At 38.2% G+C, this 12,490-nt stretch overlaps 1 protein-coding gene across 1 annotated transcript in view; it reads right to left on the bottom strand.

Moving 5' to 3' along the window:
• Positions 1 to 11,907, bottom strand: part of tmem131l (transmembrane 131 like) — a 28,317-nt gene extending 16,410 nt beyond the window's left edge. Inside the window, 4 exon segments of the mRNA XM_029432874.1 lie at positions 1,330 to 1,401; positions 6,908 to 6,951; positions 10,896 to 10,969; positions 11,710 to 11,907. Of these exon segments, the coding sequence (XP_029288734.1) occupies positions 1,330 to 1,401; positions 6,908 to 6,951; positions 10,896 to 10,969; positions 11,710 to 11,833 (314 nt within the window). The 5' untranslated portion in view covers positions 11,834 to 11,907.
• Positions 11,908 to 12,490: the final 583 nt, after the last annotated feature.

The following is a 12,490-nucleotide window of genomic DNA, read 5'->3' as shown; positions in this document are numbered from 1 at the left end:
GTACGCATCTCGAGTCCAAACATTTACATAAAGACAGACGTGCAAATTTCCGCTTTAATTTGAGAACTTTTGAACACAATAAAAGTCATTCGTTATGATTTAGGAGGCCAATTTCAGGTGAGTATGTCACCCGTAAAATAAATCACACTATAAATTCTATCAGTCTACAACATATCATTACAACATTCTTCATTTTCATTTGAGGTTGTTCCATCGAGCCTCAACTGACACATCTTTCACTTCCTGTTTGTCTGTGAGAGTTTAAATGTACTTCTATTTTAAGGAACTAAAATGCAACGCAATTTAAATCAGGAGATACAAATATATAGGAGTGGTCTAATCATTTTTTAACTTCAAGCTGTTATCAAGTGTTCAGTATTTCAGGTTAGTTGTCACAATTGAAAATGCAAATGATCTCTCCCTAACCACGTCATAATGCAGTCTGCTGCAGATAATGTCTATCAAATAATCAATAAACATCAGCAGGCCAGACAAACGGCTGAAGTGTGTCTGGTCCTTTGCAGTTCATCTGAAGTTAACTTTGTCTTGCTTTGGTTAACATCATGCATCGTTGTACATCTGTAAAAACAAATCTATATCCCTGGTTTAGTTCGAACATATGTTCTTTATTCACGTCTTCAGGATTACTTACAACTCAATACTTCTGGTGTAACTGAACAGCATAATTACGACTGTTCCCACAGATTGCAGAGGAAAAAGAAAACCGCACACCTGACTTGTGGGACTTTGATCTAATTTTTCTGTTTTGATCTCAACTGCAAATTTCCTGAAGCAATATTTCAGTCTCCACATATTTATCCAGTAATATTAGATTTCTACATTCCAAAGGTATGATACAAAATAGAAACTTCTTGTTTTTTATAAGCAGGACCAATGGGTACTGCTGTCCAACCACAGCATTTAGTCTGATATGCTTTCTGTTTTGAGAGTATGGAGGCAAACAGTGAAGCTCTTCACCCTGTTGGCTGGGGTCAACCCTCTCCAGTATGTGCCTGGATGCTGGGAAAGGGAGCTTACTGCCATACTTGGACATCCTGTCTGTTCTTAAAAGGTTGAAGGGCCCCTTGATTTATGAAATCTTCTTTTTCTGTGGCATTAATCACAGCGACAGGTTACTGGCTGTGATCTTGTTCTAACTCAGGTTAAATTAAGTCAGTGGAGTTTTCCACATCACTCAAGACTGAGGTGATGAAATAAAAAATAAAATCTTATTGGGTGTGTAACAAAGCGTTTAATCATTCTCCGAACAAAAAGAATGACATCTATGCTTGTTAAGACACGTCATATTTAACTGAGAAGAGTACTTACTGCGTCCCGAACTCCAACGCTGGGGGCTGAAAATGCAAGGTCCTCCCGTTCTCCTGTGAATATAGAGACGAGCTGGCGGAGAGAATAAAAAGGTACAAGAGAGGAAAAAAACATGAGTCCAAGGGAAAACTTAAAATATGAGAGGAAAAGCATCTATTTTTGCATATTTTACTAACACCTTAAGACAAGAACATTGTGTCACCGTTCCAACAAAGCATGACAGAGATGAATTACTATAACAGTCCAAACTATAACTGTCCCAGGCTGCTTCTCAAACCACTAAATCCCCTGCCTAACAAAGAGACTATGATGATGCCAGCACAGAAATGAGATAAATATCAGAGGAGGCAAATACTAGAGGTCACTACACTGAGGGTTGCAACTACAAAACACACGGTGTTAGAAAACACTACATTTGACACCAAGACTTGCATTGAACAAATACAACAGTATATCACAGTACAAAGAATTGAACACGTCCTGAACAATCATTCAAGACTTTAAAACAGCTAAAATCGACCTTGAACCGGACGATCTGCCAGAAAAACCAAAACATTTCCAGAGGATACCTTTATGCTCAGTACAATGGTTTGTTCCACTTCAGGCACTGTGTGCACTATAAACAGCACTGTTAACACTCTATTGAAAAACCATGCAGCTTGAAAAAGGTGTTATTTTTTTTAAATGAATTGTGACATGAATGTACTTAACCCACAACAGATATCAATGTCATATGAAGACGTCTCACTGTAGACCAACGTAGCAGGTGCAAATACAATCTAGTGTGTTGCTTTGCACAGTGTGTACGGAACGCTGGATACAAGCAACCAACCACAAGTGGGGTTAAAACAGGAAACTCTCTTCTCAAGTCTTTCTCCAGCAGCTACTTTTGGAGCGCCACAGTGTTTTTATTGGTGACTGTGTGTGTGTGTGTGTGTGTGTGTGACATCCTGTGCTAATGAGCTCTGGGAATGGGCGCCTTGAAGCAGGGAAGGAGCAGCTTATTTGAGGTTATGCGCATGTATGTGTGTGCACGAGTGAAAGCGAGACTGGGCCGAAGCAAGCGAGTGGAAGACGTACAGCTGAAGACTCAGACTGTGTTTACATGGAAATGAATAACCTGTTCTAATATCCCGTTCCTGTGTTTGCTTATGTAAACACCATACTGCGTTTATGAGAAACCTGAATATGGGGGCTGGAGCACTCAGCGAGAAACCGAAAGCCAAATGATACTAAACGTGCAAATGTTCAAATATAACACAAACCGTGTGTTTAGCATTTGGCAACAGAAAAAGCAAAATGTGCAAGCTTTTTTCGTAAAAAATACAAAGCTCGCCCTGAGGCAACTCACTTTACACAATACAGCAACTATCTTGATTAAGTCTTCCTGATAACCCTGTCCAGACATATTTGAAGGGAGTTAAAATCAGCTGAAGCTTTGTCTCATAAACAACATTAGGTTATTCTTATGGAGCATTTTACAGCCTCTACCATGAATATAAACGATTGCCGACACATTCTCTCGCTACTGGAACACGTCTCATAAAGCAACTCTGAATAACTAAGGAAGCAGCTGTGGGATTTGCAAGACTTTAAAAGTGAAACAATAAAAAAAGGAACATAGACTGGATACAACCGAAATAACGATACCAGTCCATGTTGAAGTGGCCTGCTCTCTGCAAGGATAAACAAATTGAGCTTCGTGTCCAAAACACTCCAAATATTTGATATATGTTGCAGGAGAAACAGGCAGCCGTATGGACCTCCAATAAGGAACATGCATACGTGGAAGAGTACAGTACACAAGGTTATGTAAAAGATGCAAATCTTCTGAGGCACCAATCCAATTTGCCAATCTCATTTACAATATGGTTTGCCGTTCATTTTCCTAAAATAAACATTCCTACATATAAAAACCTGCACACACAGTTAACAGGAAGGTCTGAGGGTGTACAGACACGCATCTTCTGTTTTGGTTAATGTGTTTAACAGGACAGGGTATCCAGCATACTGCTGGGAGACAACAAGAAATTGGACACATCGAGCTCAATTAATAATGTATGATTCTGTAAACCACCAATTTATTGACTAGGGGTTATTTCTGCAGAGGAAAGTAGGTTGTATTTAACATAGTCCAATAATTTGCCACCTGGGCCAAAGCCCCATGGAACACTTTCTGTTCAGCGGTTCAGGCTCTGTAGTCAATTAAAAAGGGAAGCAAAAAAAAACATGTGCATAATGCTCAAACTAACCAAACTAACTTTAAACTTCCTTCCTCTCTGGACAATCTATAGGTGCTGATTTTTGCTTCAGTGCAAAACGGAGGATCCGCCCATTTACTTCAGGCTAAACTGAATTGGAATAATTATCCACAATGGGTAATAGGAGCTTGCAACACACAATGTATACACAAAGACATCAACTACCACCAAAGCTGTAAGTCATTATCGTTTGCAGATACAGATGTCATGATGATAGATGTCTATTGGCAGCAATGGGATGTAACTTGGTAGAATAATTGGCATAGAAAAGGCAGAAAGAAAACTGTACCCTCAACCTCAAAATAAATCTAATTTCCCATATTGTCACTGGACACCCACGGAGTGTACATGCAGGCACAAAAGTTATTTGATTATGATAAGATTAATACAAGAATTCACAAGCAACACTCTCTGCAGGGTATCTCAGTTGTTTAGGGTCAAATCCGGAGAAGTATTCTCTGATTAAGATACGTAGATCACATTTCGCACTAAAAACATGCTTTTATTTGCACGTTTGATGGGGAGGCACTTCCAACAAACAGCAAAATCCCTTCATTTTATGATGTTTCACTGTGTGGGCCACCAACTTGCGAGACCAAAGCATGAGAGCAGATGAGCATCCAGTGTCTCGCTTTCTTTCTCCCTCCAGGTTGCCCATGATAAAAGAAAAATGCAATTCTACAACACAAAGAACAAATATGCTGGCAGTGGTGTATGAATTGATAAGAGGGACACTATATACTCCATTACATAACAAGTGCTTCTCTGTCATGCTCTCTGCTGTTCCAATTGTTTATTCATTTATAATTTGTCAAAAAATATAACTTCAAACTGTTAGAGCAGAAAAGCTGCGTGTGTTGGCGAGTATATAAGGGTTCAAATGTAAAGGGGGAATTATGTTCTCTATAGATCTGACATTGTTGTTTGAAATCAGCAGTTTCTACATCACATAATAATCTGCTTTTAATTTGATAAACAACTATCATGATCTGGAATAAAAGACAACACTGTGCAATGCACGTGTAAAAACAACCAGATGTTAAAAAGCAGAGTGGAAACCATACTGTGCTCTCTTAAATGGTTAGGTGACAGGTTTCTATGTGCTTCTTTAAAAAAGGTGGAGGAGGGCATTTACCTTGTCATATGCATTAGTAAACAGCAGCTGGCCTTACAGAAAAACTCAGCCTCTCAACAAGCATGCCACTGAGCTGAAGTCCAAGGATTCTGTCCGCAGCCACAGTACAAAAATAACAAGTTATGTTTGGCGCTATTTGATCCCCTGGATCTAACTCAAATAAAGCCAGTGTTAGCCGAGGGCTCAGCCATGCTCCAGGGGAGAGGTTAGGACCAGTGGAGAGTTTAGGTCAACTAGTGTTCACATGCATTTGTGGAAGACAAGGAAACAATAGGAGTAACAGCGAAATTAAAACCACATGTGCCACAGTATGAACACTATACTGCAGTAAAGAGTAGGTTTGTCAGACCTTTTGACAGAAGACTGAACTCAGACAGAGATATCATTAACCTCTGTATGTGCAGCCTGCTTCGCTCTTTAGGCTGGGGGAGAGTGATGGCAGGCCTCACAAGTACCTGATAACCCCGACACGAGAGGCCTCACAGCCCACAGTGAAGGAGGTCTCGAGGTCAGCCAGCACTACGAAACCTCCTTTGCCGCTCACCTCCCTAGACTTAAAAATAGCCATATTCCCACACTGTTCAGCAACAGTTGGCTGCATGTGTGAACCAGATGAACTTTATAACGAGACTGGAAGCGTGTCACTTTAAAGAAGCAATCCAGCGATTTATTGCACTTTATAAACTTTCATTAAGCTGAGGAACTCACAAGAGACTAAACAAAAAGGTCAACATTAAAGTAGAAAAGGACTAAATATTATGATTTTAGTCTCTAGTATGAGTCAAGCTCAAAAAACACCAAGTCCAACATTTCCCATAATGCAACTTGATAGCATCTTTTTCATTCGATCCACCCTGGCTGGTAAACGACCACATTTTTAAAACTCTGCACCAAAGTTTGAAATACAAACGTGTAGTCTAAAGCCTAAATTCAGAGAATCTGATATTTTATTCAGATTTGTTCAAATGTATTTAGTCTTAAGTCCTCCAACATACAGTTGTAGGGGATGACATTTCTTTGCTAGGCTGCATGAGTGCTCATGAATTTGGACATTAAACTTATTTTGTACTGTTGCTACCACAACTGCGTGACACTGTCATGTTGGCTTATATAATATCGTGGCATTGCAATAACGCTGTACTAAGGTACTATTAAAACCATGCAGAGCAACACGAACAACTTGCAGACAAGTCAGCCAAACTGTATGTACATTGTTAAGCTACAGGGAGCACTTATATTTGACTTTAAAAAAACGATTTAACATCGATAAGAAGGATAAACAAGCCTAAAGAGTAGTCCGTTCCTTAAGCAAGACAATAATAAATGATTGAGTTATTTTTTCCTAACAATTTTCTGCAGGAACAAAAAACAGCTGGGAAAGACAAACCTCTCCTCCTTTTTCTTTCAAGGAGTTCTAAAATTAGTCAGGAATTTGGTTCTGTGCCTCTCTAACACACGCCCACTAAACTCTCTCTGTCACACGCCCCCTCACTCACCAACATAAACAACACAGCCTGCATACAGGGGAAGACTTTTAAAAGCCATTTTAGAAAACTTCAAACCACACCTCGTCATTTGTCTGTGCGGATACAGAAACCTGCTGTCGCACAGCTACAGTTACATTCTGCATATCAAATGTATCATTTAACAGAGCTCTACTATAATTTGCAGTTTGTTGAATATGTTCACATTGAATGAAAACTTCCTGTCTGTAAATTACACATAATCATTCTCTGGTGATGGTAAGCTTGTTTTTCCATTGGGCTGCTCACAAACCACACCCACGCCACAGTCCTGCTTTCGTTCTGTGTCTTACCGTGTAATTCTAGTCTACACTATACACGACAAAACACTTCAGTATGATGCAATCAGTGTGCTGGTTTGTTGGTAATTATGTGGCTTGGTGGAAAGCCTCTACGTATTCCCAAGTGCCATTCATGCACAGGTGGAATCCTTTCATTAACTTCATACAACGGATTGGTTTTAAACACGATTGCGTTTTTGTCTGACCGACGCTTGAGCTAGCAAAGTGCGATGGTTTAAATGTCTATAACACCTTTTCACCGAGGGACGCTGTCATACATGTGTATTGTGTGATGTGTTACAAATGTGTGAAAACCCCCCCACAGAAGAGGTTCAGTTTTATGCTGTTCCCACAGAAGATAAACAAACAAAAGCTTACCCGTCTTCCAGTGAAAGACCATCTTTTCTTCGTTCCTTCTCCACCTGCAAAGTAAATAAAAATACACTTTAGTCAATATGGTCAAAACAGTAAACTGTAACCCATTTATTCTACATTCACACTGTGGCCTACAAAGAACCACATCAAGAGGCTCTGTGGGATGCTGGTATGCCAATCTGCCTTCTGGCTACTATGATTTTCATAAACAAGAGGTTTGACGCACATTGATACACCACCAACTGCTCCGATACGTTTCATTGTGCATCTGCATTTTATTTCTTGAAATGTCAATGGTTTTATTTTGCATATAATAAGATTTCACTGTAAATAAACCAGGATATTCAAGCAGAAAATTGGAATAGCCTTGGGAAACTAAAACTGGCATTACATATTTTCCACCCCGACTCCAAGGGTGAGACAGCATGCAGCAATTTCTGCCAGTGTTGGCAGAATACACTGTAGTTCTCAGAATAAAACATCCACTTTGTTGTAGCTACATGTTCTCACACTGTGCACTGCAGTTACTGAATGAGTACAGCATCTCTGAAGATCAGTGACTTCACAAAAAAAGGAGTCGTAATTGGTAATCAGTCTAGATAACGTTGATGTGACTGGTGGGATTGTGCTTTTAACACGATATAAAGTATCTTCTACATACTCTACTTTTTATTCATTAGTTAACGATATAGTGTTGTGTTGGTTATGGTGCTGCGAGGACAAGAACAATTCCCTCAGGATTAATACATTATCTGTACATCCTAATTTCAATGATCTGCTTGAAGTGGAGGGAAATAGACATCGATAAAGCCCCTCCATTTTTCTTTCTCTTACTTCGTAGCACTAATCACATGTTTGCTCCAGAATACGGAGCATCCTGCCAGACATTCACTCAATTATCACAAATCATATAGACTTGAATTATTGGGGAAATCAAGTCACGCTGAACTATGTTCCACACTTCAAACTATTGCCTAAACGGATTACACTGTGCATGTCAACATACTGCATGTACTAAGTTAAGGGGACATTTAACCAGCAATGTCCCTCTGTAGTTTATTGACAGCTGAATGATCATTGCCACAATGACGTAGCTTGGATCAAAACCTGATTTGTGTGATAATAGGGTTTAATCTTCGCTTCACTTTCAAGGTCAGTCTGCAAAATGAGGCTCAGTATGACAATAATTTTAAATAATATTTCAAAATACACGTCAGCAGTATTGCATGTAAAACTTAAGCAATTATCATAAATACAGGGTGTTAACTTTTTACTGAATGTGGCTCATTAAGTAAGTAACTGAAAATGACAACACAGTAAACTGTATTAACAGTATTAACTACAGTGCAGTAGGTTATGTGCACCATGCATGGCCTACACAGAGATAAACTTTGGTCTCTTCAAGCGAAGAACATACAGTTTCCATAGGAACAAGTGGGGGCCTTATGGCTCCATCATGGCTTCATGATGATACAGATTTCTCAACCAGTAAAGATGATGTATTGTTTCTACGGAGACCACAATTAACCCCTTAAATGTCATTGGTTATATTAAGCCATTGCAGGAAATGCTGCAAGTCTAAGATCATGGTTTATTGCAGTATTGGATATGCAGGTTTTTTTTTAATCAATGTGATATGGTATCATCATTTATCAGACATTTACTTCACTGACTAAGCCAAATAAAAAGGACATCTCCATGCACATTTAAGCCTATATATATATATATATATATATATATATATATAGATATATATATATATATATATATATTATATATATATATATATATATATATATATATATATATATATATATATATATATATATATATATATATATATATATATACACTTAAAAAAAATATTTTTGTATTATTATTTTAATTTTATTTTAATCTATTTATGGTATTTCAAATACATAAAAAAAGGTTATGTTATATATTATTATATTATAGGGAGAATCAGTATAGTATAATATATATATATATATATATATATATATATATATATATATATAATATATATAAAAATATATATAAATATATATATAAATATATATATATATATAAATATATAAATATATATATACACACATATACATATATATACACATACATATATAATATAATACACACACACACACACACACACTCCCTATAATATGTTGACTAACATGGCAAAAGTTACAGGTTTCAGCTTGAAAAGTGATGTAACTGATGTATGCTTGTGTTACTCAATTTCACATCCTACAATGCCCAAAGCACCTTTGAAGCTTGGCAGGATAATGGCTTGAGTAAACGAAACGAAACAGATTTTCCACCTGATTAAGCACAACGACAGAACGCATGCCGTTGAAGCAGGTGAGCCATTAAAGCACAAGGTGTATTCAAAAGCAACACCATTTGTAAATGTAAATAGTTGCAGGGAATTTAAGATGAATGCAGGGATTTAAAACATGTGACAAGGGTCTGTATACAAAACACACAACTGAAATAGGCAGGTTGAAGAGATGAAAACCTGAATTAATCTAACAATCACTAGGGGGACTGGAGGCCACCTCTTTAGACTTGCAGTCAATCCGAACATAAGATCCTTAGTCAAATCCAAAACACAAGTCAATGCTTACAAAATAGAAAGAGGTATGAGATGAAGATGGCAAGCTCTAGTTATACACACGATCTCTGCTCAGTTATGATCTCTGCAGCCTAAATCTGTTTTACTATGCATTATGGCACATGATGCTGTATCTCCTCTACCACCACCTCTGCTCAAGACCTCAATGTGCCTGCAGCAACATACAGTACGCTACTTAACCAGCTGACTACCACCAGCACTGGAAAACAGATGAACGACATCCATGTCATGCTCTATTTCACATAGTCCATGTAACTGAGACAGACTCCATTCACCGCTGCCTATCTAAACATGACACCTAACAATGTCAACAATTCTGCCATATGGCAATTGGTTTGCAAGCTAATGGTGAGTGGAAAAAACCTGACATATCCTCCCTTTCCCCTTTATTTAAAAAACATCGTCAATCTTTACTCTATCCAACAAACAAATTATCTTCAATGCTGAATCAACTGCGTGTGTCATCTCTCTTCTGGACATGTCTATGGTAATAATGGCCGTGCACAGATTGCAAAATAAGTATTTCAAATACTTTGTGAAACATAGCAATGCAATCACAATAGTATTCTGCTTTTATTTATTTAATATATTTATTAAATTTCACAACTATTCACCTACAGTCAAAGACAGACTTTATTGAATGATCTTAACTAATTTGGTGTAATGTTCATAATCATTTTAAAAGCAACCAAATTATCAACGCTATTCCCATTTGTTTACAACGGGCTGCAGAAAATGCCACACCCCCCTCAGGTAACATGACAGCCAGCTGGTGACCTCATGACATGTTATCAGTTAGCACTCAACTCCTACTGTTTGTGTTTGTCTTGCTCCATGATTATGTAATCATCACACCCATCTACTTGAAAATCTTTAGGAAATTATAACTCAAGAGTCTAAAAACACATAACATGCAAACTACAGAAGCAGGAAATATTTTTTTTTAAGTATTATGCAGGATATAACTGCAAAGTAGTACAAAGACTGTGTAGTTCCTAACATGCTCTCAGTGTGTACTAGTGCCTGAACTCCACAATGGACACTATGTACAAAAGAAAATAAGGAGGAGCCACATGGCAGGTGGCCTCCCGCTCTGGTTTTACTTCAGAGTCGAACTGTGGATACTAACTCAATAACTACAAAACTTAAATAATAGTATAATCACATAGTCTTGTATGGTCACCTATAGTTCCTTATATAAACAAATGAATATGCACAACTCAACTAGCTGCAAATTGGAGCCAAACACAATGGGGATGCACTTCCCACACACGTGCTCATGCATCTGTGCAGTGCATATAGATACTCTCAATTCCTCCACCATAAAACACACAGCAAGAAATATATTAGGATCACCTGGAGATGGACTAATGGGTCTGCATCCTCTGGCTGCCAGACCTCGACCACGCTGGTGGACATCTGACTCAGAGCTTTGTGGGAGCAAGAAACACAATTATCAGTGAGGTGTTGCTTTTGGAAATTGGGGCAACATGAAATAAATGCAGCATATTTAAGCGGTGTAAAAAAAAATAATTGTTTAACTGCAAACTGACGCCGTTATTATTACTGGTTATAACAAATGAATAAACAGAAACGGCTTGAGTGATAACCACACAGACAAGTGAGGAAATGACTTCGCATCAGCAGGCTGACAAAGGCTGTTTGCTAGCTGCTTCATTAGCAGGAAGGTTAGCTCGGTGGCTAACGAACTTGGAAAACATCTCTGCTGCTGCTGCAGTACACACGGCTATTTAACCGCGTAGAGTTATATTTCAGCAATATGTAGCTGTAATACAGAAACACCAGTAACCACTAAGTGCCCCTTTTAAATCCCGATAATACGTTCTCTTCCCTGTCTGAACAAGTTATCCTTTGGTATACCCAAACAGCAAAGGAAACTGGGAGCTAGCATGAACTAGCAGGTTGACAAAACATTAGCTCTGCTTATAATAATATGCTTACTTAAAACTGTATTCATAACGTGTTTCTAACATTTTGACATTACAAGCGGTGTACATAATTTAGCTTGCAATCCATTTTCCTGTGTAACGATTGCTGTCAAGTCAGTCTCTCTAAATTAACGTTTTACCAAAAAAAAAGATTTTTTTTTGTTGCAACGGTCGCGTTAACGTTTCACCTCGAGACGCGGAACATAAAGGTGCGAACAAACCTTGCAGCTGAGCCCCTCCGTGCTGTACGCAGGGTAAAAGTAATTGTAGTATTCCTAGTAGTATATTGATCCACGTTTTCCTGTGACAGTGGCTGCCTTGTTGGAAGTCCTGAAGCCCCGCCATGCTGCCCTCTCAGCTAGCAGCCCACTTGTGTGTTTCGCTGCGTTGGTCTTTCTTTCTCTCACGCAGCAGCAGCAGCAGAGGCAGAGGCAGCAGCAGCAGCAGCAGCTCCCTCCCACTGTCCCTCCCCGCCTGCTCAAACACATTGTACAGTGAATGCAGACACCACTGACACTTGCAACAAGGATGTTTACGTGTCTGTTGTTGAAGGTAAAGCACAACAAACTTCACACACACAAAAAAGCATAATGCAAAGATATATATCATAAAGTGGTGGGAAGTTACTAAATAGCATATATTTACTTTACTAGTACTTTACTTAAGCACACGGTACTCATAACGGCCTAGAAGTACAAGTCATGTGCTCAAATATTTACTTAAGTAAAAGTACAAGTACTCATTATACAGAATGGCCCATTTCAGAATTATATATTACTGGATTATAATTAGTGATGCATTAATCACTTAAATGTTGAAGCTGGGGCTACACTATATACTTTATCTTCTGGGTAGCTTGTGACTTTACCCCCAGGTATCTGTGACGTTTTATCTTAATGTATAATACTACCTCTTAATATATTTGATTACATTTTGAATTATTCATCTTAATATACAAAGTAACTAGTAACTAAATTGATCAGATAAATGTAGTGGAGGAAA

Source organism: Cottoperca gobio, chromosome 1 (assembly GCF_900634415.1).
Source record: "Cottoperca gobio chromosome 1, fCotGob3.1, whole genome shotgun sequence".
NCBI lineage: Eukaryota > Metazoa > Chordata > Actinopteri > Perciformes > Bovichtidae > Cottoperca > Cottoperca gobio.
The sequence above is the reverse complement of the archived record's forward strand: the minus strand, read 5'-3'. Positions and strand labels throughout refer to the sequence as shown.